Genomic DNA, 27,987 nt, shown 5'->3' on the forward strand with positions numbered 1-27,987 from the left:
TTACTTTCAACACAGTTTATTCCAAGCACAGGAGTCATATTTTGGTCTCACTTACCAGCTATTGTATTGGCATATTTGCTGTCCCATTCAAATTGAAACACAATATTTTTCAATAAAAAAAAACATAAAGGATTGCAGTTGGAGTGAAGATTCTTCCCTGCCTTCTCATTTCACCTCCCAGTCAAGAAAATCCCAAACTTCTTATGATAAACCATGATTCCTACGGTTCACAACTGGACTGTATTGATAATAGCTTATATTATTAACAACATGATCGTTACAATAATACCTGACAGATAGCCCATCTTTTTGTGCTGTCTTGACAAGTCCTATGGCCTCTGGCATGACAAAACTGATCCAGGGCCAGCCTCGCCATTTTCATGTAGACAACACACACACAAGCCTGTTTGACAAAGTGAGAAAAAGATTATTGCAATTGATTGATCGATTCTAATATAACAGCTTGACTGGGTTACCCTTTCCACCAATAGACATCCTGTTGCCAGGTAGGGCACTGCACTGTGCATATAAAAACATATAAAAAAATAAGCTTATTAAATCGCTTGACCTCTTCGAGGTGTTTTACATGGTGTTTTTTTATTTTATAAATGGGAAAGGGGGATACCTAGTCAGTTGTACAACTAAATGCATTCAACTGAAATGTCTTCCGCATTGAAACCCAACCCCTCTGAATCAGAGAGGTGCGCGAGGCTGCCATAATCAACATCCACGTCTTCGGCACCCGGGGAACAGTGGGTTAACTTCCTTGCTCAGGGGCAGAACGACAGATTTTTACCTTGTCAGCTCGGGGATTCGATACAGCAACCTTTCGGTTACTGGCCCAATGCTCAAATGCTGACACATCTGGAGTATTGTATAGGTGCTGCTGCTGATCTAGGATCAGTTTTGCCTTTAATATCATAATGAATCAGATGACATGGACATGGGGGACCTGATCCTAGATCAGCACTCCTACAATGAGAAGCTTAATGAATTCGGGCCCCAATCCTCTTCTTAAGAAGCAAATAGAAACTACCATACACAGAAACAATAGGGGCTACATCCAAAACTGCACCCTATTCCCTATGTTGTGCACTAATTTTAGCCAGAGATTTGCCAGACCCTTATAAGGTTCTAGCCAAAAGTAGAGCACTATAAAGGAAACAGGGTGCCATTTTGGACTCCCCTAGGATTGCATCCCTGAGGTGCCAGACAAGTTTTGATAACCGCAGTATAAAAATATCTCATAATAATGACCGTAAAGAAAAAAATACACAACAGTACAACTATTAAATATTATATAAAATTAGATTTCATAAAATGTTTGAGAAGAATTTCAAAAAACACATTTTGGGTTCAAAGTTCAAAACACAGCGTTGGTTGACCGCGGTCATTTTCCTCTTAAAGATTGTAACGTTGTTGGTCAACTGTCCCACTGTCCAATTTTACTGTAAGTGTTACGCTGTAAGTTCCACTTTGTGTAACGCTGTCCGTTTCACTTTGAGTGTCTTGATGTCCTTATAACTGTAAGTATTATGCCTCTCCTAAAGCCATTCGACCATTTGAATACTGGAGGGTGAGTGAGCATAAAGCAAGCTGCACGCTTTCAGATTTGCCCAATTCTCAATTTCCACTAGGCAACACTGGAGTAACATTGGCTACTGTCCTTAAGTCACCTTTGACCTTTCAGGCTTCACAGTCTCAGTATCTCAAGATCCTCCACTTCAGGAGGGTGCGATGAGGTAAAATGTGAGGCAGTGCAGTTAGCTGACCTTTCACCTTCAGCCTCCACCAATGAGAGGCAGGCTCCGGGTCAAGCTTACCATGCTGAGAAGTAGGAGCTTATTCTCACTGCATTAACAGAGTTTTTTTTTGCTTTACAGCGCCCACACGGACACAGACTGACAGACAGACAGAGGGGGATATTTATCCTTCCTGGTCTGCAAGCGTCACTGTCTTCCATCGTGTGGTTCCCAAACCCTTGCAGTCCAAAGTGGTCCTATTGTGATCATGCACACCTCCGAAAATCAGGTCCGGTGGTGGGGTCCCTTCCCCCCATCCCCAAACCCTAGTGGTGCATTTGTGGTCCTACACATCCCATCTCAAGTACTGCACTCCAACCTTCACAGCCCCCTTTCTAGATCTAGTAGCGGTTCATTTACGGTCCTCAATAATAGAGGTTGAGGCTCCGCGTCCCGGGTTCATCTAGATCTAGTAGTGGTTCATTTACGTTCTTGCCTCAATAATAGCGGTTGAGGCTACGCGTCCCGGGTATGTCGGGTTGACCGTTCATCCAGATCTCTCGTATGATCCTCTCCCTCTCCTCCAGCCGCTGTGCCCGTTCCAGCTCTTCCGCAGACGTGAACACGCTCATGTTGAGCGTGCGCTCGAAGCGGCGGTGGCGGCGGGCGGACAGATCCGACGCGGTTTCCCAGTCTGAGTCTGAGTCGCTGGAGTCCGATGAGGAGTCGGTGGGCCGCAGGCGGTTCTTGGCGGTGGTGCCGGGGCAGCGGCGGCGAGGCTGGCAGTCGGTGCGGCACGAGATCTGGACCACCAGAGCAAACAGGGTGAGGAAGAGGCCCAGGCACACGCCGCACACAAAGTAGAGCGCCGCTCGCTCTGGGTGGTCTGTAGGGAGAGAGAGCAGGAGAGAGAGGGAGGGGGGGGGAGACAGAGAGAGAGAGAGGGAGGGGGGATAGAGAGAGAGAGAGGGAGGGGGGGATAGAGAGAGAGAGAGGGAGGGGGAGAGAGAGAGAGAGGGAGGGGGGGATAGAGAGAGAGAGAGAGGGAGGGGGGAGACAGAGAGAGAGAGAGGGAGGGGGGGCGACAGAGAGAGAGAGCGAGGAGGGGAGAGAGAGAGAAAAAGGTCAAGTACTGTCATATATAGAGCCAAATGTAGTTCATACATTTCAACATCTTTCCTTTGAAAGCAAAAACTAATTTAACTCTGACTTGCTCTGCCCGCTTTGCTGGATTTACTCATTCTGGCCTTACACAACTGCTCAGTAAATCATTTTGAACACAGAGAGGCACAGTTTGAAATGAAAGAATCTGTACTTCTGCTCCCATGACCACAGAGGTTGGGACAAAAAATAGCGATTAAATCACTGGGGGAGATCACACAGGCAGATAGAGAGAAAGACAGAGGTAGATGGAGGGAGAGCGAGAGAGCGCTAGAGTGTGTGTGTGTAAGAGAGGGAGAGAAAGAGCATATAGAACATTTTACCTCACTGAAGTATCTACCTCACTTTTATATCTATTTTACATATCTAAAGCTACAGCACCATGTCCCCTCCTGTATATGTTTGTGTGTATTTGTGCTAATCCCAGGGTTAAAGCAGGCTGCAATGCCTAGCCCTCAGGGCTATGTACAGTACTGTGGTGTGTGTACTGTATGTTTATTTGACTGTGTGTCCTGTATGTTTGTCTACCTCACCATGCAGTAACTGTGTTTATTTGTCTATACGAGTGGGAGGTAAAGGAACAGGAAATGCTGCGTTCTCTCTCTCTCTGTCTCTCTCTGTCTCTCTCTCTGTCTCTCTCTCCGTCTCTCACACGTGTGTGTGTGTGTGTGTGTGTGTGTGTGTGTGTGTGTGTGTGTGTGTGTGTGTGTGTGTGTGTGTGTGTGTGTGTGTGTGTGTGTGTGTGTGTGTGTGTGTGTGTGTGTGTGTGTGTGAGAGAGAGAGAATTTTCTGCCTGCGTGCATATACTGTATGTGTGTGTTCATGCGTATGAGGGGGATTTTAGAGGGGAAGCTATCTCTACTTTACATCTGCATTCCTCCGGTCCACATTTAGTAGCTCCTCTCAGTCACAGTGGAGAGGGAACCTCAATCGAGATTAGTGTCTGTACCACCCACATACAACCTAACAGAAACGACACACTGAAATGTCAATGTAAACCCACTACAGGGCCCGAGCATCAACAAGTGTTGATCGTAGCCCCTTTCTGTGGTCAAATGCCTCGTGCCCTCATGGGTGGAATGTTATTCATATTATTCATCATTTCATCATTAATAAACAATATTTCAAAATACATGCTGAAAATCTGGTATGTCTATGTCAAACGGTTTTGATATGTTTCAGTCCTCTGTGATATATATATAACGTGTAATATTGGAGTGCAAACTCAAAATGGAAGACATTTCAACTCTATATCTGACCTGCTACCGGTGTCTTATTTTCAGAACCATGTGTGTGAGGTGTATACTTTGGTTTCAAAGTCAATTTGTTTAAGACTACCAGGAAACACTTTGTGTGACCTGATTTAGCCCACTGCAGTAAAAAGGTTCCTCGGACCCCAACCTTAAAACCCCTTCTCTACCTCACTGTCATCTAAGAGATTGCGTGAATGTAGCTTTACATGCAAAGTTGTTATAATGTTGCGTGAATGTAGCTTTACATGCAAAGTTGTTATAATGTTGTGTGAATGTTTCTGTACATGCAAAGTTGTTATAATGTTGTGTGAATGTAGCTTTACATGCAAAGTCGCTGTAATGTTGTGTGAATGTAGCTTTACATGCAAAGTTGTTATAATGTTGTGTGAATGTAGCTTTACATGCAAAGTTGTTATAATGTTGTGTGAATGTAGCTTTACATGCAAAGTTGTTATAATGTTGCGTGAATGTAGCTTTACATGCAAAGTTGTTATAATGTTGTGTGAATGTAGCTTTACATGCAAAGTTGTTATAATGTTGTGTGAATGTAGCTTTACATCCAAAGTCGCTGTAATGTTGTGTGAACCTGTACCTGCTCCGACGCTGTGGGAACGTTAAACCTGCTACAAAGGTGTACGTTGTGTGAATGTTGCTCTTGCTGTGTTGGTGTAACGTTGTGTGAACGTTGCTGTACTTGCTATGTTGGTGTAATGTTGCGTGAATGTTTTTGTACCTGCTTTATCGGTGTAGGTTGTGTGAGCACTGTGCTAGCTATGTTGCTGTAATGTTGTTTGAACGTTGAACCTGCTATGAAGGTATAAGTTGTGTGAACGCTGTACTTGCGATGTTGCCGTAACATTGTGAACTTTGCTGTACCTGCTATATAGTTGTAGGCTGCCAGTGAGCTACTGATAAGGGACATGTCGGCGCTGCCCGTTGTAGCATTGATCACAGGGTTCATGTCCGGCGGCCGGGCGGCTTTGTCCTCCACTCCTCCCTCATTTGTCTTCACCTCCCCAGAGTAGGACCCAAACTCCCTCCCGCGCTTCTTCTTTCCTGGGGGGATAGCAAACAGGACATTGACAATGATGATGTATATAAACCATGGATTGCTTGATGCTATGTATTGGCCAATGAGAGGCTATAAAGCCACCAGTCGGCAATATTAAGATGTTTTTATTGTCGCATTCACCGGATAGGTGCGGTGAAATGTGTTGTTTTACAGGGTCAGCCATAGTAGTATGATAGGTGCGGTGAAATGTGTTGTTTTACAGGGTCAGCCATAGTAGTATGATAGGTGCGGTGAAATGTGTTGTTTTACAGGGTCAGCCATAGTAGTATGATAGGTGCGGTGAAATGTGTTGTTTTACAGGGTCAGCCATAGTAGTATGATAGGTGCGGTGAAATGTGTTGTTTTACAGGGTCAGCCATAGTAGTATGATAGGTGCGGTGAAATGTGTTGTTTTACAGGGTCAGCCATAGTAGTATGATAGGTGCGGTGAAATGTGTTGTTTTACAGGGTCAGCCATAGTAGTATGATAGGTGCGGTGAAATGTGTTGTTTTACAGGGTCAGCCATAGTAGTATGATAGGTGCGGTGAAATGTGTTGTTTTACAGGGTCAGCCATAGTAGTATGATAGGTGCGGTGAAATGTGTTGTTTTACAGGGTCAGCCATAGTAGTATGATAGGTGCGGTGAAATGTGTTGTTTTACAGGGTCAGCCATAGTAGTATGATAGGTGCGGTGTAATGTGTTGTTTTACAGGGTCAGCCATAGTAGTATGATAGGTGCGGTGTAATGTGTTGTTTTACAGGGTCAGCCATAGTAGTATGATAGGTGCGGTGAAATGTGTTGTTTTACAGGGTCAGCCATAGTAGTATGATAGGTGCGGTGAAATGTGTTGTTTTACAGGGTCAGTCATAGTAGTATGATAGGTGCGGTGTAATGTGTTGTTTTACAGGGTCAGTCATAGTAGTATGATAGGTGCGGTGAAATGTGTTGTTTTACAGGGTCAGCCATAGTAGTATGATAGGTGCGGTGAAATGTGTTGTTTTACAGGGTCAGCCATAGTAGTATGATAGGTGCGGTGAAATGTGTTGTTTTACAGGGTCAGCCATAGTAGTATGATAGGTGCGGTGAAATGTGTTGTTTTACAGGGTCAGCCATAGTAGTATGATAGGTGCGGTGAAATGTGTTGTTTTACAGGGTCAGCCATAGTAGTATGATAGGTGCGGTGAAATGTGTTGTTTTACAGGGTCAGCCATAGTAGTATGATAGGTGCGGTGAAATGTGTTGTTTTACAGGGTCAGTCATAGTAGTATGATAGGTGCGGTGAAATGTGTTGTTTTACAGGGTCAGCCATAGTAGTATGATAGGTGCGGTGAAATGTGTTGTTTTACAGGGTCAGCCATAGTAGTATGATAGGTGCGGTGAAATGTGTTGTTTTACAGGGTCAGTCATAGTAGTATGATAGGTGCGGTGAAATGTGTTGTTTTACAGGGTCAGCCATAGTAGTATGATAGGTGCGGTGTAATGTGTTGTTTTACAGGGTCAGTCATAGTAGTATGATAGGTGCGGTGACATGTGTTGTTTTACAGGGTCAGCCACAGTAGTATGATAGGTGCGGTGAAATGTGTTGTTTTACAGGGTCAGCCATAGTAGGACGTGTCAAACTCATTCCACGGAAGGCCGACTGTTTTCACTCCTTTCTTATACTTGATGAATAAAAGTTACTAATTAGTAAAGAACTCCCCACACCTGGTTGTGTAGGTATTAATTGAAAGGAAAACACTAGGTTCTCCATGGAATGAGGTTGACACCCCGGGCTAATGCCATCATACTGCAGGCCAGTGGTGCCTAACTTTGGTCCTCGAGTACCCCCAACAGTACACAGTTTTATTGTAGCCCCGGATAAACACACCTGATTCAACTAGTCAACAAATCATCAGGCCCTCAATGAGTTGAATCAGGTGTATGCCATTATCAGCTGCATAATGGGTTCGCATGGCTGATATCATGAAAAGAAGAGTGACAATCAAATAAAACTAGCTGGAGAGATTGAGACTGAACAAAAAGGTCATGAGTCGAGAAGCAGGTGGTGAGTTTAATAATAAACTCAGCAAAAAAACGAAAAATCCCTTTGTCAGGACCCTGTCTTTCAAAGATAATTCGTAAAAATCAAAAATAACTTCACAGATCTTCATTGTAAAGGGTTTAAACACTGGTTCCAATGCTTGTTCAATGAACCATAAACAATTAATGAACATGCACCTGTGGAATGGTCGTTAAGGCACTAACAGCTTACAGACGGTAGGCAATTAAGCTCACAGTTATGAAAACTTAGGACACTAAAGAGGCCTTTCTACTGACTCTGAAAAACACCAAAAGAAAGATGCCCAGTAACAACACCTGCACAGGATCGGTGAATCCAAACATCACACCTGCGGGAAAAGATACAGGAGGGCAACAACAACTGCCCGAGTTACACCAGGAATGCACAATCCCTCTATCAGTGCTCAGACTGTCCGTAATAGGCTGAGAGAGGTTGGACTGAGGACTTGTAGGCCTGTTGTAAGGCAGGTCTTCACCAGACATCACCGGCAACAACGTCGCCTATGGGCACAAACCCAGCGTCAATGGACCAGACAGGACATGCAAAAAGTGCTCTTCACTGACGAGTCGCGGTTTTGTCTCACCAGGGGTGATGGTCGGATTCGCGCTTATCGTCGAAGGAATGAGCGTTACACCGAGGCCTGTACTCTGGAGCGGGATCGATTTTGAGGTGGAGGGTCCGTCATGGTCTGGGGCGGTGTGTCACAGCATCATCGGACTGAGCTTGTTGTCATTGCAGGAAATACGTTACAGGGAAGACATCCTCCTCATTCATGAGGAGGAGATGCACTGCAGTACTTAATGCAGCTGGTGGCCACACCAGATACTGACTGTTACTTTGATTTTGATCCCCCCCTTTGTTCAGGGACACATTATTCAATTTTTTTGTTCTTAACTGGACTTGCCTAGTTAAATAAAGGTAAAAAAAATTATACTAATAATAAGCCAGCTCCTCCTCTCTCCTAGATGGCCGTAGCCCACACCAACACCTGCCCAGTGAGCAGACAAATAACTGTGGCAACATTGGACCTCTTGGTGATGGGGGCTCCAATCTGGTGTGCAAAATAGAAGGAGCACTGGAGTAGGAAGCCACGGCCTTTAGATGGGGTTCCATCATATTTATTTGGGAGGGACAAACAGACGTCGCTGACCTGGGCAGACTCCTGAATGGACTGGTGTGCTGGGTCGACTGGTGGCTGAGTATCCTCAACTAGTGGAAGGCAAAGCCTCTCGGGTATGTTCGAGACGTTGAAGAACCTCTTCCATAGCTGTCCCCAGTTGCGTAAGCTGGTCGTGGTGCTGACAAAGTAGGTATCCCTGTTCGTCGACCATCTGGGAGACAGTCCTGATTTCCTGCTGCTTCCATTTGTTGAGCCAGTATTCTATAACGTAGATGCTGGGAGTCGAGAAGCAGGTGGTGAGTTTAATAATACACTGCTCAAAAAAATACAGGGAACACTTAAACAACACAATGTAACTCCAAGTCAATCACACTTCTGTGAAATCAAACTGTCCACTTAGGAAGCAACACTGATTGACAATACATTTCACATGCTGTTGTGCAAATGGAATAGACAAAAGGTGGAAATTATAGGCAATTAGCAAGACACCCCCAAAAAAGGAGTGATTCTGCAGGTGGTGACCACAGACCACTTCTCAGTTCCTATGCTTCCTGGCTGATGTTTTGGTCACTTTTGAATGCTGGCGGTGCTCTCACTCTAGTGGTAGCATGAGACGGAGTCTACAACCCACACAAGTGGCTCAGGTAGTGCAGTTCATCCAGGATGGCACATCAATGCGAGCTGTGGCAAAAAGGTTTGCTGTGTCTGTCAGCGTAGTGTCCAGAGCATGGAGGCGCTACCAGGAGACAGGCCAGTACATCAGGAGATGTGGAGGAGGCCGTAGGAGGGCAACAACCCAGCAGCAGGACCGCTACCTCCGCCTTTGTGCAAGGAGGTGCACTGCCAGAGCCCTGCAAAATGACCTCCAGCAGGCCACAAATGTGCATGTGTCTGCTCAAACGGTCAGAAAAGACTCCATGAGGGTGGTATGAGGGCCCGACGTCCACAGGTGGGGGTTGTGCTTACAGCCCAACACCGTGCAGGACGTTTGGCATTTGCCAGAGAACACCAAGATTGGCAAATTCGCCACTGGCGCCCTGTGCTCTTCACAGATGAAAGCAGGTTCACACTGAGCACATGAGCACATGTGACAGACGTGACAGAGTCTGGAGACGCCGTGGAGAACGTTCTGCTGCCTGCAACATCCTCCAGCATGACCGGTTTGGCGATGAGTCATGGGTCCTCTGCTACCTCTGGCGAGCCATGAGTCAGTCATGGTGTGGGGTGGCATTTCTTTGTGGGGCCGCACAGCCCTCCATGTGCTCGCCAGAGGTAGCCTGACTGCCATTAGGTACCGAGATGAGATCCTCAGACCCCTTGTGAGACCATATGCTGACACATGCACATTTGTGGCCTGCTGGAGGTCATTTTGCAGGGCTCTGGCAGTGCACCTCCTTGCACAAAGGCGGAGGTAGCGGTCCTGCTGCTGGGTTGTTGCCCTCCTACGGCCTCCTCCACGTCTCCTGATGTACTGGCCTGTCTCTTGGTAGCGCCTCCATGCTCTGGACACTACGCTGACAGACACAGCAAACCTTTTTGCCACAGCTCGCATTGATGTGCCATCCTGGATAAACTGCACTACCTAAGCCACTTGTGTGGGTTGTAGACTCCGTCTCATGCTACCACTAGAGTGAGAGCACCGCCAGCATTCAAAAGTGACCAAAACATCAGCCAGGAAGCATAGGAACTGAGAAGTGGTCTGTGGTCACCACCTGCAGAATCACTCCTTTTTTGGGGGTGTCTTGCTAATTGCCTATAATTTCCACCTTTTGTCTATTCCATTTGCACAACAGCATGTGAAATTTATTGTCAATCAGTGTTGCTTCCTAAGTGTACAGTTTGATTTCACAGAAGTGTGATTGACTTTGAGTTACATTGTGTTGTTTAAGTGTTCCCTTTATTTTTTTGAGCAGTGTATTATGTTGCTATATAATATCTCTCTGTCCTCCTAGTTTTTCTCTCTAGGGACTGGAACTGGAGAATCTTTTCATAATGTCCTCCCACAAAGATACTTGCCCTATCGAGAGTAGCCTACGCTCCCTTCTCTGACAGCTGGAACGCCTAGCTAAACCCTTCACCCACTTCCGTGGCTGTTAGCTAGCTAGCGACCTAGCTTCAAATGCATTTCAAGTTACAACGATAAAAACATCAACATATCGAGCTCACTAGCTAATATGAAGTTAGCTAGCTGATGATATTTAATTCACTCGGCTACCTATAAAGTATGTAATGTTAGCTAGCTGGCGAACAATACATTAGCAGCTCGTTTGAGTTAGCCTGCACACACAGTTCCTGTAGCTGTCATTTTCTAAATATATTTACTTTCTTGAATATGTTCTCCCACTGCCTACGTTTCTGGGTGCTTAGAAAAACAAAATAATGGTCAATCTACCAGAAGTTTTGGGTGGTAGAAAAATACAGTCAGCCATGTGGACGATTGGAGGGCTTCCCCACCAGACTGATTCTGGTCTTCCAACATGGCGCCTGGTGTGGTTGCTAGCCATCTCTAGTCCACGATCAGCTCCTTGGTCTGACTGACGTTGAGGGAAGAGAGTCACACCACTACACAAAGAGATCTATTAGGGGAATTCCAGGAGACATTTCCGGAGTCTGCTGAATTGTGTTCCATCCATTTACAGCTGGAAACATCTGCATGTGATCATAGTGAGTACTCTCACAGTTTAAACTGCCTTCACAACACACAACATTTGCCACAAATGTCATGTTCGACATCGACTCTCCAAATTCGATACTGGGACTTTTGAGTATTGTGTACTGTGAAAGGATTGAGAAACTTGTGCAGTGTAGGCGGATTCAGACTCTTTAAGTTGAGGTTTTCTAAACTAAAAGGTGAGCTGAGGTTGAGTTGTTTGAGTAGTAGTTGAGCCCACGCTTATCTGATTACTTAGCTCCATAATGAACACTGTGCAGAGGTCCCCTGAATTGACTTATCCAACAAACGGTCTGCATAAGTCTGTATATCCCCTCTGTACTTAGCCATATGAAGAGTAGAGGTGGGCTCACTCTATAATCCAACACTGACATGTGAAACAGACCTGGTCTACGTTTGTCTGTGTGCTTCAGTGAAGAAAAAACAACAACTCCACCAGACAGCGGGGATAAACACAGCGATGGAGGGTAGAGACTTAAATCAACCCAACTGAGCGGAGGGTCTGTGTGTGTGTACACTCAAACCGCCTAATTGCAGGATCTTTAAGGTGTGTCGGGCACACAGCCTTTATCTAATATATGTAGTTTAGAGTGTGGAACTGCTTGACTGAGTAGGTAAGTGTTTCCACCTGGACCGAATGCAGTGTAACACATTGGCTCACATTCAACCGGTACATCACAGACCAGTACCTATTAGGCATAAAGAGGGATATACTCCTCTTTTATAGAATAAGGTCTGGAAAATATATGGATCGAACAGAGATATTTGATCGTGTCAAAAGAATATACACTATGTACAAAACATGAGGAACACCTTCATAAAATCGACTCGTACCCCTTTTTGCAGCCTCAATTAGTTGGGGCACGGACTCCAAAAGGTGTCGAAAGAGTTCCACAGGGATGCTGGCCCATGTTGACTCCAATGCTTCCCACAGTTGTGTCAATTTTGCGGGATGTCCTTTTGGGTGATGAACCATTCTTGATACACACGGGAAACTGTTGAGCGTGAAGAATCCAGCAGTGTTGCTGTTCTTGACATATACCGGTGCACCTGGCGCCTACTACCATACCCCATTAAAATGCACTGAAATATTTTGTCTTGCCCACTGAATGGCACACATACACAATCCATATCTCAATTGTCTCAAGGTTTAAAAATCCTGTCTCCTCCCCTTCCTCTACACTGATTGAAGTGGATTTAACAAGTGACATCAATAAGGGATTATAGCTTTCACTTGGATTCACCTGGTCTGTCTGTCATGGAAAGAGCCAGTGTTGCTACTGTTTTGTACACTCATTGTATGGAGTATGCACTATTGTTATCCCTTGCTTTATGCAACAAAATAAACTAAACAAAGAAAAGTGATCGATGACATGGAAAGATTTAGTCAACTTACGATTAATGGAGAAAGTGTGGTTGCCTTCCTAGATTTGCGATCGAAACCCCTTTTTCCCAGAAGGGTGGCGTGAGTGTTACGGCGATCCTCCTCCTCTCCCTCTTCGGAAAAGGAGGAGTATTGAGGGAACCAAGGCGCAGCGAATTTTGAATACATATTTATTAACAAGACGAAAAACGAACACGAACTACACTTGAAATGATACAAAATAACAAACGACGTATACTGACCTAAACATGAGAACTTACATTGACACGAAGAACGCACGAAATGGAAACAGACTACATAAACCGAAACAGTCCCGTGTGGTACGAAATAACATACAGACACGGAAGACAATCACCCACAAACAAACAGTGAGAACGCCCTACCTAAATATGACTCTTAATTAGAGGAAAACGCAAACCACCTGCCTCTAATTAAGAGCCATACCAGGCAACCCAAAACCAACATAGAAACAGATAACATAGACTGCCCACCCAAAACTAATGCCCTGACCAATTACACATACAAAACCAACATAAAACTGGTCAGGACCGTTACATAACCCCCCCTCAAGGTGCGAACTCCGGGCGCACCAGCACAAAGTCCAGGGGAGGGTCTGGGTGGGCAGTTGACCACGGTGGTGGCTCCGGCTCTGGACGCTGTCCCCACACCACCATAGTCACTCCCCGTTTTTGTCTTCCCCTCCCAATGCCCACCCTAAAACTCACATCCCCTAAATAAACAGCCAGCACCAGGAGAAGGGGCAGCACCGGGACAAAGGGCAGCACCGGGACAAGGGGCAGCACCGGGACAAGGGGCAGCACCGGGACAAGGGGCAGCACCGGGACAAGGGGCAGCACCGGGACAAGGGGCAGCACCGGGACAAGGGGCAGCACCGGGACAAGGGGCAGCACCGGGACAAGGGGCAGCACCGGGACAAGGGGCAGGTCCCGGCTGATAAACTCTGGCAGATCCTGGCTGAAGGACTCTGGCAGGTCTATGCAGGCTGACGGCTCTCGACGCTCATGGCAGGCTGACGGCTCTCGACGCTCATGGCAGGCTGACGGCTCTCGACGCTCATGGCAGGCTGACGGCTCTCGACGCTCATGTCTCTCTGACGGCTCTGGCTGCTCATGGCTCTCTGACGGCTCTGGCTGCTCATGGCTCTCTGACGGCTCTGGCTGCTCATGGCTCTCTGACGACTCTGGCTGCTCATGGCTCTCTGACGACTCTGGCAGCTCATGGCTCTCTGACGACTCTGGCAGCTCATGGCTCTCTGACGACTCTGGCTGCTCATGGCTCGCTGGCGGCTCTGGCAGATCCTGTCTGGTTGGCGGCTCTGGCAGATCCTGTCTGGTTGGCGGCTCTGGCGGATCCTGTCTGGTTGGCGGCTCTGGCGGATCCTGTCTGGTTGGCGGCTCTGGCGGATCCTGTCTGGCTGACGGCTCTAGCGGCTCCTGTCTGGCTGACGGCTCTAGCGGCTCCTGTCTGGCGGATGGCTCTAGCGGCTCCTGTCTGGCGGATGGCTCTGTAGGCTCATGGCAGACGGGCGGCTTTGCAGGCTCATGGCAGACGGGCGGCTTTGCAGGCTCCTGGCAGACGGATGGCTCAGACGGCGCTGGGGAGACGGATGGCTCAGATGGCGCTGGGGAGACGGATGGCTCAGATGGCGCTGGGGAGACGGATGGCTCAGATGGCGCTGGGGAGACGGATGGCTCTGGCCGGATACGGCGCACTGTAGACCTGGTGCGTGGTGCCGGAACTGGAGGCACCGGGCTAAGGATAAGCACCTTCCTACTAGTGCGGGGAGCAGGAACAGGGCACACTGCATTCTCAAAGCCCACTCTATACCTGATGCGAGGTACCGGCACTGGTGACACCGGGCTGAGGACAAGCACATCAGGATTAGTAGGGGGAGAAGATACAGTGTGTTCAGGGCTCTGGAGACGCACAGGTGGCTTAGTGCGTGGTGCCGGAACTGGAGGCACCGGGCTAGATACACGCACTACAGGGAGAGTGCGTGGAGGAGGAACAGGGCTCAGGATACGCACTGGTAGCCTAGTGCGTAGTGTAGACACTGTAGGTACTAGGCTGGGGCGGGGAGGTGGCGCCGGAAATACCGGACCGTGGAGACGTACTGGCACTCTTGAGCATTGAGCCTGCCCAACCTTACCTGGTTGAATACTCCCGGTTGCCCGACCAGTGCGGGGAGGTGGAATAACCCGCACCGGGCTATGTAGGCGAACCGGGGAAACCATGCGTAAGGCAGGTGCCATGTATGCCGGCCCGAGGAGACGCACTGGAGACCAGACGCGTTGAGCCGGCCTCATGACACCTGGCTCAATACCCAATCTAGCCCTACCAGTGCGGGGAGGTGGAATAACCCGCACTGGGCTATGCACTCGTACAGGAGACACCGTGCGCTCTACTGCGTAACACGGCGCCTGCCCGTACTCCCGCTCTCCACGGTAAGCCTGAGAAGTGGGCGCAGGTCTCCTACCTGCCCTAGGCCCACTACCTCCTAGCCCCCCCCCAAGAAATTTTTGGGAATTACTTACGGGCTTTTTGGGCTTCCGTGCCAGACGCGTTCCCTCATAGCTCCAGTTCCTCTCTCCGGTAGCCTCTGCTCTCCTCAGTGCCTCCAGCTGTTCCCATGGGAGGCGATCCCTACCAGCCAGGATCTCCTCCCAAGTGTAGCAACCCTTTCCGTCTAATACATCGTCCCATGTCCATTGCTCCTTCTTATCCTGTCCCTTACTCCGTTGACTACGCTGCTTGGCTCTGGTATGGTGGGTGATTCTGTTACTGCGATCCTCCTCCTCTCCCTCTTCGGAAAAGGAGGAGTATTGAGGGAACCAAGGCGCAGCGAAGTTTGAATACATATTTATTAACAAGACGAAAAACGAACACGAACTACACTTGAAATGATACAAAATAACAAACGACGTATACTGACCTAAACATGAGAACTTACATTGACACGAAGAACGCACGAAATGGAAACAGACTACATAAACCGAAACAGTCCCGTGTGGTACGAAATAACATACAGACACGGAAGACAATCACCCACAAACAAACAGTGAGAACGCCCTACCTAAATATGACTCTTAATTAGAGGAAAACGCAAACCACCTGCCTCTAATTAAGAGCCATACCAGGCAACCCAAAACCAACATAGAAACAGATAACATAGACTGCCCACCCAAAACTAACGCCCTGACCAATTACACATACAAAACCAACATAAAACTGGTCAGGACTGTTACAGTGAGTGAGGCTAGTGTGTGTGTGTTTCAAGTTGTAGTGTCGTGTGCACAAGTACAGTGAAATACCTTTCTCTCAAGCTCTTTCCCAACAATGCAGTAGTCAATATCCATAGGACTATAAAGTAAAGTAAAACCAAAACACACAACGAATAGAACATGAGAAAGTAGCTAAGCTATTACAGAGTCAGTGCTAATACCATATTTACAATGCGCAGGGATGCTGGAGTGGTAGGGGTAGATATGTATAGGGCCGAGGTGACTAGGCATCAGAATATGATCAGCGGAGTAGCAGCTGTGTGTAAAGTCAATATGGATGTGTGTGCATGCTAAGTGTGTGTGTGTGTGTGTATTGGAGTATCAGTGTGAGTGTGTGTGTGTGTGAGTGAGTGTGTATAGTCCTGTGAGTGTGCATAGAGTCGGTGCAAAAATATAAATAAAATAAAAGGGTAAATGCAGATTGACCGCGTAGCTATTTTGTTAGCTATTTAGCAGCCTTATGGCTTGGGGACAGAAGCTGTGTAGGAGCCTGTTGGTGTCAGACTTGTTGCTCTGGTACCGCTTGGAGTGCGGAAGCAGAAGAGAATAGTCTATGGCTTGGGTGGCAGGGCTCTTTAAAGGGTAGGCAGCATAAACGTAACCACATTTAACATACACCTCACTTATACATTTTTCAAGTTATTTTATAAAACCGATGAGAATTACCGAAACCGTTGGCATCCATTGAAACGCTTGGCCTTTTCGTGGCTTTCATTTGCAAATGACTATGAATTAACATATTTATTCCCTAAAACTTGTCAAATACTAAACAACATATTAAGGTGTGGAACATTCATTGTGTGAGCAGCAAGAATTGATCCGTCCACAATTCAACTGTGAGAACATGGCGGGTCTCAACACCAGCCAACAAAAAGAGCTGGCCGCTACTATGAGAGATTGTTTGTGAGGAGATTACAATTAAACAACAATTGCAATCATCAAATGAATAATTGTCAGTACTCATTGCTAAAGGGGATATCTCGTCAACTAAAGGTGAACATTTTGAGAAGACTGCCAACGCGACAGAGGTACGACTCCATGGCCTGGAAACAGCACCAGCTAAGTTGGAAGGGGTGATCAAACTCTTAAAAGATGAAGCGTAAATCAATCAAAAAGAATTCCCGTAAATTCAATGTGCGGGGTCACAGGACTTGAAACTGGAGTGGAAGCAGGCAACCCGACTTCCTTCATGAGCAATCGTTTCTATGAACTGTTCGGGGGCAGGAGAAGCCGGGTCCCATGCTGCTGATTAACATTGCGCACCACACAGCTCAACTCTTGCTGTGTGATTGTACGGATCCACAGCTTTGAAGTCAAGCGGCGAATTGTTAGCCTTGCAGCGGTATTTGGGAGTCTGACCTACGCATAGAAGAGGATCAGCATCTACCAAGACCTGAGTGGCGAACTGCTAAAACAAAGGGAGACCTACAACGAGGTGAGATCCCAGCTACGCAAGCTAAACCCGAGATGCGGCTTCATCCACCCAGCAAAACTCATCTTGGGCCTTCCAGAACACAACACACACGTTTTCCACTGCCAAGGAGGCTCTAGACTGCTTGGAGAAGCACATCAAACCCAACACACAAAGGGACAAGCCGACAGATGGATAGCCACGACTGGCTCATTACTCAGGTATGCTATCCACGCACAACCATGCACAGTTTTTTTTTTTATACATTTGAATATTTGTAGCTACTTTTTAAGTAAATACCTGCAGTCAACTTGTACATAACACGAGAAAAGGGAAAGGGGGATACCTAGTCAGTTGTACAAATGAATGTCTTCAACTGAAATGTGTGATTCGCATTTAACCCTACCCCTTTGAATCCGAGATAAAGAACATTGCGTTCTTCGTTTCACCTGTCACATCATTTTTCATTATGAAGCTTACCAATAGTTCCCAGCCACGTGGTGTCTGTTTACAATCACACAAGGACAAGAGACCGGAGCCTTGTGAGTCATTCACTGTTGTGCAACATGCACCAGGTGATCTAGTTGTAATATGGAATTAACAACTAAATGTTTTCCACCTAGATATCTTATAAATATTAAGTCAACTGTCTAAATTGTGCTAATTGCTCTGCAGTTGTGCATTTGGTTTGCTAAATTAGTAGCTAGTTAGCTATTAGCTTATTCCAAAATCAAGCTTTGTTTGGAAACAGCAGATAATCCCTTCCTGGATCAAGAGCCTTGCTGTCTAATATTACTGTGAGTAGCATTTTTTTGTAACTTGTATAACTTTATGAGCTGGGATTTCTGACCTGCAAATACTTTAAGTCAGAGACTATAACATGTTTGCAATGCGCTCGTAGCATTTAGTTAGCGTCTTCTATGGGATTTTACATATACTTGTCAGCACTGCTAACCTTCGGATTACAGTGGGGTGTTAAAATAGTGCCCCTTGTGTTCAGTGCCAGTATTACTGAATATCTCGGTATGACACAAGGTCGTTATGAAGATATGACAATCTGGATACCGCCCAAGCCTACCTATGATCCAGGACATTTACCCAGTCACTGGGTGAAAAGGGTCAATATCAGGGGTTATCTTGATCTATACATTTCCGTATATTTGACATTTTATCAGATATAATGAGTAGACATGCACCAGATATGTATGTCCTTAACAGCTTTTCACACCTGGATTGTGAAACATTTGCCCATTATTCTTTTCAAAATTCTTCAAGCTCTGTCACATTGGTTGTTGATCATTTCTAGACAACCATTTTCAGGTCTTGTCATAGATTTTCAAGTAGGTTTATGTCAAAACTGTAACTCGGCCACTCAGGAATATTCACTGTCTTCTTGGTAAGCAACTCCAGTGTAGATTTGGCCTTGTGTTTTAGGTCATTATCCTGCTGAAAGGTGAGTTCATCTCCCAGTGTCTGATGGAAAGCAGACTAAACCAGGTTTTCCCCTAGGATTTTGCCTGTGCTTAGCTACATTCATGTAATTTTTTTTATCCTGAAAAACTCCCCAGTCCTTAACGATTACAAACATACCCATAACATGATGCAGCCACCACTATGCTTGAAAATATCGAAAGTGGTGCTCATTAATGTATTGGATTTGCTCCAAACATAACACTTTGTATTCATGACAAAGAGTGAATTGCTTTCTACATGTTTTGCTTTGTCGATTAGGCTAGTAATGTGGAGTAACTACAATGTTGTTGATCCATCCTCAGTTTTCTCCTATCACAGCCATTAAACTCTGTAACTGTTTTAAATTCAACATTTGCCTCATGGTGAAATCCCTGAGTGGTTTCTTTCCTCTCAACTGTGTTTGAAAAGACGCCTGTATATTTGTAATGACTGGGTGCATTGATACACTATCCATAGAGTAATTAATAACTTCACCATGCTCAAAGGGATATTCAGTGTTTGCTTTTTTTAACCATCTACCAAGAGATGCCCTTCTTTGCAAGGCATTGAGAAATGTCCTTGGTCTTTGTGGTTGAATCTGTGTTTGAAATTCACTGCTCGACTGAGTAACCTTACAGCAAATTGTATGTGTGAGTCCATGCAACTTACTTTGTGACTTGTTTAGGCACATTTTTACTCATGAACTTCTTTAGGCCTGCCATAACAAAGGGAAAAGTCAAGGGGTGTGAAGGAACTGTAAAGCATAACCGCAGACCAAAAGCAAAGAGTGAGCAGAGACTTACAGATTGATGGCTGGCGCCCATCCGTTGCAGGCTGACTTAGCTACAACAGAGAGGGGAGGCAAGCCCCTCACCGGGCCGAGGGAGAGAAAGTGAGGGAAATACAATAGCTATATAGCCGATATGCGACCAAGTCACTATTATTCGAGTCACAAGGAAGTGTCAAGTCAGAAGGTCCAACTTTTTAGGGATAGGGGGCAGCATTTTCACTTTGGATGAATAGCGTGCCCAAATTGAACTGCCTCCTACTCTGTCCCAGATGCTAATATATGCATATTATTATTACTATTGGATAGGAAACACTCTGAAGTTTTTTAAACTGTTTGAATTATGTCTGTGAGTATAACAGAACTTATATGGCAGGCAAACTTCCAAACAGGAAGTGGAAATTCTGAGGCTGGTCGATATTCAACTCATCGCCTATTAAAATCCCAGAAAGATATGGATTTGTTTGCACTTCCTACGCCTTCCACTAGGTGTCAACAGTCTGTAGAACATGGAATTAAGATTATACTGTGTTGTGGGGCCGGATGAGAGGGGAATGAGTCAGTGGTCTGGCAGATTGGCAGTTCCTGATCAGCGCATTCCACATGATGTCGCCTTGCGTTCCATAACTTCTACAGACACGAAGGAATGCTCCGGTTGGAACGTTATTGGATATATATGATAACAACATCCTGAAGATTGATTCTCTACTTAGTTTGACAAGTTTATTTGACCTGTGATATAACTTTTTAAAGTTTTCGTCCGACGTTATGCGGGACTTGGACGAGCGTTTGGAAATGTGTACTAAACGCGCTAGCAAAAGTAGCTACTTGGACATAAATAATTGACATTATCGAACAAAACAACAATTTATTGTGGAACTAGAATTCCTGGGAGTGCATTCTGATGAAGATGAAGATCATCAAAGGTAAGGGAATATTTATGATGTCATTTCGTATTTGTGTTGACTCCAACATGGCGGAGAAATGTTATTTATTTCTGAGCGCCGTCTCAGATTATTGCATGGTGTGCTTTTTCCGTAAAGTTTTTTTGAAATCTGACACAGCGGTTGCATTAAGAACAAGTGTATCTATAATTCTATGTAAAACATGTATCTTTCATCAAAGTTTATGATGAGTATTTCTGTTATTTGGTGTGGCTCTCTGCAATTTCTCTGGATATGTTGGAGGCATTTCTGAACATGGCGCCAATGTAACCTAAGATTTTTGGATATAAATATGCACATTATCAAACAAAAAATACATGTATTGTGTAACATGATGTCCTATGAGTGTCATCTGATTAAGATCATCAAAGGTTAGTGATTCATTTTATCTCTATTTCTGCTTTAAATGACTCCTATTTTTGGCTGGGAAAATGGCTGTGTGTTTTTTGGACTTGGCGGTGATCTAACGTGTTTTCGCTGTAAAGCATTTTTTTAAATCGGACACGATGGGTAGATTAACAAGATGTTTATTTTTCATTTGCTGTATTGGACTTGTTAATGTGTGATGTATGTGTTAATGTATTTCCCAAAAATATTTTTGAATTTCCCGCGCTGCCTTTTCAGCGGAATGTTGTGGGGGGGTTCCGCTAGCGGAACGTGTGTCCTAGAAAGGTTAAGTTGAGTCCCAAGTAGAGCGGGTCGAGTGTCGAGTCAAGTCCAAGTCGTGCATTCTAAGGGCAAGTCAAGTCTCAAAATCTATACTGGCAATGACTTGTCCAACTACAAATCTTTGTCTGTTTATTGAGGCTTCGAGACAGACCTTTTCATTATTTTGTCTAAAACATTTGGATTATGTAAGAAAAAAATGTATCAACAAATTCCAAAGGCAAGCTTCATAAGTAAATTATGAATTTCAAGATACACTGCTCAAAAAAATAAAGGGAACACTTAAACAACACAATGTAACTCCAAGTCAATCACACTTCTGTGAAATTAAACTGTCCACTTAGGAAGCAACACTGATTGACAATAAATGTCACATGCTGTTGTGCAAATGGAATAGACAAAAGGTGGAAATTATGGGCAATTAGCAAGACACACCCAATAAAGGAGTGGTTCTGCAGGTGGTGACCACAGACCACTTCTCAGTTCCTATGCTTCCTGGCTGATGTTTTGGTCACTTTTGAATGCTGGCGGTGCTTTCACTCTAGTGGTAGCATGAGACGGAGTCTACAACCCACACAAGTGGCTCAGGTAGTGCAGCTCATCCAGGATGGCACATCAATGCGAGCTGTGTCAAGAAGGTTTGCTGTGTCTGTCAGCGTAGTGTCCAGAGCATGGAGGCGCTACCAGGAGACAGGCCAGTACATCAGGAGATGTGGAGGAGGCCGTAGAATTTGATGTTTGTGGTGCACCCAATCCCAATTTATTCACCAACTCAGTGGTTTTCAAACATTTTTGATCCATAACCCCCAAAAAGAAGGAGTTCAAAGCTTGCAACCACTGCGCACGCACACGCACAGGCTGTTAGCAGTCAATATCAACTAGGGATATCATGTCACATTGTCACTTCTCTGGAGTTCAGAGCAAGCAGGATCATACGGCCAGTGGTAGAAAAGCACCCAATTGGCATACTTGAGTAAAAATAAAGATACCCAGTATCAAATCAAATCAAATTGTATTGGTCACATACACATGGTTAGCAGATGTTAATGTGAGTGTAGCGAAATGCTTGTGCTTCTAGTTCCGACCGTGCAGTAATATCTAACAAGTAATCTAACAATCCCACAACAACTACCTTATACACACACACACGTAAAGGGATGGAATAAGAATATGTACATATAAATATATGGATGAGCGATGGCCGAGTGGCATAGGCAAGGTGCAATAGATGGTATAAGGTACAGTATATACATATGAGATGAGTAATGTAAGATATGTAAACATCATTAAAGTGGCGTGATTTAAAGTGACTAGTGATCCATTTATTAAAGTGGCCAATGACTTGAGTCTGTACGTAGGCAGCAGCCTCTCTGTGTTATTGATGGCTGTTTAGCAGTCTGATGGCCTTGAGATAGAAGCTGTTTTTCAGTCTCTCGGTCCCAGCTTTGAAGCACCTGTACTGAACTCGCCTTCTGGATGATAGGGGGGTGAACAGGCATAAGTTCGGGTGGTTGTTGTCCTTGATGATCTTTTTGGCCTTCATGTGACATCGGGTGCTGTAGGTGTCCTGGAGGGCACGAAGTTTGCCCCCGCTGATGCGTTGTGCAGACCTCACTACCCTCTGGAGAGCCTTGCGGTTGAGGGCAGTGCAATTTTCGTACCAGGCGGTGATACAGGATGCTCTTAATTGTGTATCTGTAAAAGCTTGTGAGCGCTGTTGCGCCTTTTTCAACTGTGTGGGTGGACTATTTCAGTTTGTCCATGATGTGTACGCCGAGGAACTTAAAACTTTCCACCTTCTCCACTACTGTCCCGTCGATGTGGATAGGGGGGTGCTTCCTCTGCTGTTTCCTGAAGTCCACGATCATCTCCATTGTTTTGTTGACGTTGCGTGAGAGGTTGTTTTCCTGACACCACACTCCGAGTGCCCTCACCTCCTCCCTGTAGGCTGTCTCGTCGTTGTTGGTAATCAAGCCCACTACTTTTGTGTCATCTGCAAACTTGATGATTGAGTTGGAGGCCACGCAGTCATGGGTGAACAGGGAGTACAGGAGGGGGCTGAGCACGCACCCTTGTGGGGCCCCAGTGTTAAGGATCAGCGAAGTGGAGATGTTGTTTCCTACCTTCACCACCTGGGGGCGGCCCGTTAGGAAGTCCAGGACAGGGCGGGGTTAAGACCCAGGGCCTCCAGCTTAATGATGAGCTTGGAGGGTACTATGGTGCAGAATGCTGAGCTATAGTCAATAAACAACATTCTTACATAGGTATTCCTCTTGTCCAGATGGGATCATTTGTTTATTAATAACCTTTCATGTTCAAAATTGTGCACTCTCCTCAAACAATAGCATGGTATTATTTCACTGTAATAGCTACTATAAATTGGACAGTGCAGTTAGATGAACAAGAATTTAAGCTTTCTGCCCATATCAGATATGTCTATGTCCTGGGAAATGTTCTTGTTACTTACAACCTCATGCTAATCGCATTAGCCTACGTTAGCTCAACCGTCCGGTGGAAGGGACACACCGATCCCGAAGAAGTTTACATGTCTTACTCACGTCGGCCACAGAGAAGGAGAGCGGGGGCCGCAGTCCTTTGTAGTGGGACGCGTCGGTGGCACTGTATTATCCTCAAAGTGGGCAAAGAAGGTGTTTAGTTTGTCTGGAAGCAAGACGTCGGTGTTTGTGACGTGGCTGGTTTTCTTTTTGTAGTCCGTAATTGCCTGTAGACCACCCCACATACGTCTCGTGTATGAGCCGTTGAATTGCGACTCCACTTTGTCCCTATACCGACATTTCACTTGCGGAGGGAATAACTACACTGTTTAAATACGGCCATATTTCCAGACATCTTTCCATGGTTGAATGCAGTGGTTCACGCTTTCAGTTTTGCGCGAATGCCGCCATCTATCCATGGTTTCTGGTTAGGGTAGGTTTTAATAGTCACAGTGAATACAACATCTCCAATGCACTTCCTTATAAACCTACTCACAGAGTCAGCGTATCAATCAATGTTATTCTCTGAGGCTTCCCGGGAACATTTCCCAGTCCGCGTGATCAATCTTGAAGCGTGGATTCCGATTGGTTAGATCAGCTTTGAATGGTTCTAGTCACTGGTACATCCTGTTTGAGTTTCTGCCTATAGGACGCTAGGAGTAAATGGAGTCGTGGTCGGATTTGCCGAAGGGAGGGCGGGGGAGGGCCTTGTATGCATCGCGGAAGTTAGAGTAGCAGTGGTCCAGTGTATTGCCCGCGTGAGTGCTACAGCCAATGTGCTGACAGAATTTAGGTAGCCTTGTTCTCAAATTAGCTTTGTTAAAACCCCCATCTACAATAAAAGGGGATGGGATGGGGGAAGGTTATGGCTGTGACTATAATCAAAGACAATTCTCTAGGGAGATAATGTGGTCGGCATTTGATTGTAAGGAATTTTAGGAGGTCAGGTGAACAGAAGGACTTGAGTTCCTGTATGTTGTTATGATTACACCATGAGTCGTTAATCATGAAGCATACACCCCCGCCCTTCTTCTTACCAGAGAGCTGTTTGTTTCTATCGGTCTGACATGAAGAAACCTGGTGGTTGTACCGACTCTGACAACATAGCCATGTTTCTGTGAAACAGAGAATGTTACAATCTCTGATGTCTCTCTGGAAGGCAATCCTTGCCCTCATTTCATCCACCTTGTTGACTGGACATTGGCGAATAATATACTCAGAAGCGGTAGGTGGTGTGCAAGCCTTAGAAGTCTGACCAGGATGCCACTCCGTCTAACCTCTCCTGCGTCAACAGTAACAACAATAACCAAGGGTCAAAATAACCATACATTGAACAATAACAATAAGCATACAGTAGAGTACATGATTGGTTTGTCAGACACTGTCCCTCAACTTATGGCAGGCAGCAATGTAGTGCGCTGCCAACCCACAGCTCTCTGCGTCATCCCCCAACAGGACGGGTTGCCTATCCTCATCAGAGAGGTCTTTGAAACCTTGAAAAGGGTTTCAAATTTGGGGAAATGACACTCTCTAATTGTTTTATATTTTTTACATTTTGTCAGGACAATGCAGCTCCGTCTCAGGTTCTGTTGTTGTGCAGTGGTTGCACAGCCTTTCCTCTACAGGGAGCCAGGTTTTCCTGTGTCTACCCTTCTCAATGGCAAGGCTGTGCTCACTGAGCCTGTAATTTGTCAAGGTTTTTCTAAGGTTTTGATCAGTAACCATGGTCAAATATTTAGCCACGGTGTACTGTCAATTTAGGGCCAGATAGCACTGCATTTTGCTTTGTGTTTGTGCTTGTGTTTCCCAATAAGCAATGTAGTTTTGTTTTGACTGTGTTGTAAGTTTGTTTATTCTGATTGATTGGATGTTCTGGTCCTGAGGCTTCAGTGTGTTAATAGAACAGGTTTGTGAACTCAGCCCCAGCACCAGCTGAATGAGGGGACTCTTTTCTTTGCTCAGCTCTTGGCATGGCAGGGATTGGTAATGAGAAGGGGGCACTGTATTTTAGATGTTTCCAAAACTTAATTGCTCTTTTTTGAGTTTTTATTATTAGTGGATATTGGCCTAATTCTGCCCTGCATGCATTGTTTGTAGTTTTCCTCTGGACATGTAGGAGAATCTTACAGAACTCTGCATGCAGGGTTTCAATGGGGTGTTTGTCCCATTTGATGAAATCTTGTTTTGCAAGTGGACCCCACACTTCGCTGCCGTAAAGTGCAATTGGTTCAATGACATATTCAATTAGTTTTAGCCAAATTTTAATAGGTATTTCAATTTGAATTAGCTTTTTAATGACATAGAATGCCCTGCGGGCTTTCTCTCTCAGTTCATTCACTGCCTCATTAAGGTGTCCAGTTGAGCTTATTTATCTCTCTCTGTCTGTCTCAATTTCCCCCCTCTCTCTGTCTCTCTCTCTCAATCCCCCCCCTCTCAAATAGCCCCCTCTCTTTCTCTTTCAATTTCCCCCCTCTCTCTGTCTCTCTCTCTCAATCCCCCCCTCTCTTTCAAATAGCCCCCTTTCTTTCTCTTTCAATTTCCCCCCTCTCTCTGTCTCTCTCTCTCAATCCCCCCATCTCTCTCAAATAGCCCCCTCTCTTTCTCTTTCAATTTCCCCCCTCTCGCTGTCTCTCTCTCTCAATCCCCCCCTCTCTCAAATAGCCCCTTCTCTTTCTCTTTCAATTTCCTCCCATCTCTCTCTCTCAATTCCCCCCATCTCTCAATAGCCCCCTCTCTCTCTCTCGCTCTCTCTCCAAAATCAATTAAATGTGCTTTATTGGCATGACGTAACAATGTACATATTGCCAAAGCTTACTTTTGATATTTACAATATGAAAAGGATAAGAATCAAAATTGTCAATGGGACAACAGTAACAACAATAACCAAGGGTCAAAATAACCATACATTGAACAATAGCAATAAGTATACAGTAGAGGACATGTGCAGGTTGATGTCTCTCTCTCTCAATTTCATCCCTTTCTCTCTGTCTCTCTCCCTCTCAACCCCCCCTCTCTCTCTTTCAATTTCCCCCCCTCTCTCACTCAATTTACCCTCTCTCTCTCTCAATTTCCCCCTCTCTCTCACTCAATTTTCCCCTCTCTCTCTCTCAATTTCCCCCCCTCTCTCTCTCAATTTCCCCCCCTCTCTCACTCAATTTCCCCCCCTCTCTCACTCAATTTCCCCCCTCTCTCACTCAATTTCCCCCCCTCTCTCACTCAATCCCCCCCCCTCTCTCACTCAATCCCCCCCCCCCCCTCTCTCTCTCTCTCTGTCTGAGTCCTGGGAACTTGGTGAAATGACATGAGTAATTGATGATAATACAAAAAAGGACAGGAGACCAACATTCTGATGAACATACAACACCCCATTCATGCTGGTGAAAACAATGTTCTCTCTCTGACTCGCTAGACAAATGACAGAACAAACTAAGATTACTGCACATGCTGGGGGGCATATATTTGAACACTGACTTCAAATAGGAGTATATTTGAACCATTCTCTCTTTGCTCTTGTTGCGAATATATGTTTGGGGGTGCCGGAGTCTGGTTTAGTGTAATTGCTGCCGACCCCCCACCCCCCCCCCCCCCCGCCCCCCGCGAGCTGCATCCCGACTGCCCTGTCTAAGCCCTGCTAACATCTAGCTCCCTCTGTAATTTCCTTCTGTCCAATCAAAAAGTTACCATTTTCTTTAAAGGGGAGAAACAAATGTGTATGGGGGTTGTTTAGTGTGAAGTTGTGTGTGTTTGCATATGCGTGAGTGTACATGCATGCGTGCATGGCTGTGCACATGCAGTATGTGTGCGTGTGTATGCACATGCATTTGTGTATGTGTGACAGTGTCTCTGCATGCACATACCTGCATTTGTGTGTGTGGTCTCTCACCTATGTGTGTGTGTGTGTGTGTATGCCCGCATATGGGTATGTAGCAGCTCACCTGAGAGCAAAGAATCCAAAGTTATGACCGAGGTCCCATCAAGGAGGGCGCTGTCTCCAACCACGTTTGTGTCATGGGCACTGGGTGACGGGGGGTACACTGCCACTCTGGGGTTGGGCTCTTGCAGCAGCAACTTCTTTGGGACTGGAGAGAGGGAGGGAGGGATGGAGGGAAAGTTTGAATTTCAACCCAAATTGATTAGAAAAACACATGATTCTCTACTCCCTGACAGTGAGATGGATAGTGAGAGAGAGTGAAGTTTAAATCTCAAACCGAATACCCCAACATACACTGAGTGTACAAAACATTAGGAACACCTTCCTAATATTGAGTTGCACCCACTTTTGCCGCCAGAACAGCCTCAATTCGTCAGGGTATGGACTCTACAAGGCGTTGAAAGCGTTCCACAGGGATGCTGACTAATGTTGACTCCAATGCTATCCACAGTTGTGTCAAGTTGGCTGGATGTCCTTTGGGTGGTGGACCATTCTTGAAACCCACAGGAAACTGTTGAGCATGAAAACCCCGCAGCGCTGCAGTTAACACACTGAA

At 45.7% G+C, this 27,987-nt stretch overlaps 1 protein-coding gene across 1 annotated transcript; it reads right to left on the reverse strand.

The window, feature by feature from the left end:
- Window positions 1-27,987, reverse strand: LOC129824881 (protein eva-1 homolog A-like). The gene is made up of 4 exons (XM_055884419.1): window positions 27,778-27,987; window positions 27,436-27,579; window positions 5,033-5,212; window positions 1-2,628 (listed from the first exon to the last, which is right to left on the reverse strand). The coding sequence occupies exons 3-4, from the start codon at window positions 5,115-5,117 to the stop codon at window positions 2,240-2,242; spliced, it is 474 nt and encodes a 157-aa protein (XP_055740394.1). The 5' UTR covers window positions 5,118-5,212; window positions 27,436-27,579; window positions 27,778-27,987; the 3' UTR covers window positions 1-2,239.

Source organism: Salvelinus fontinalis, chromosome 27 (assembly GCF_029448725.1).
Source record: "Salvelinus fontinalis isolate EN_2023a chromosome 27, ASM2944872v1, whole genome shotgun sequence".
NCBI classification, from domain to species: Eukaryota; Metazoa; Chordata; class Actinopteri; order Salmoniformes; family Salmonidae; genus Salvelinus; species Salvelinus fontinalis.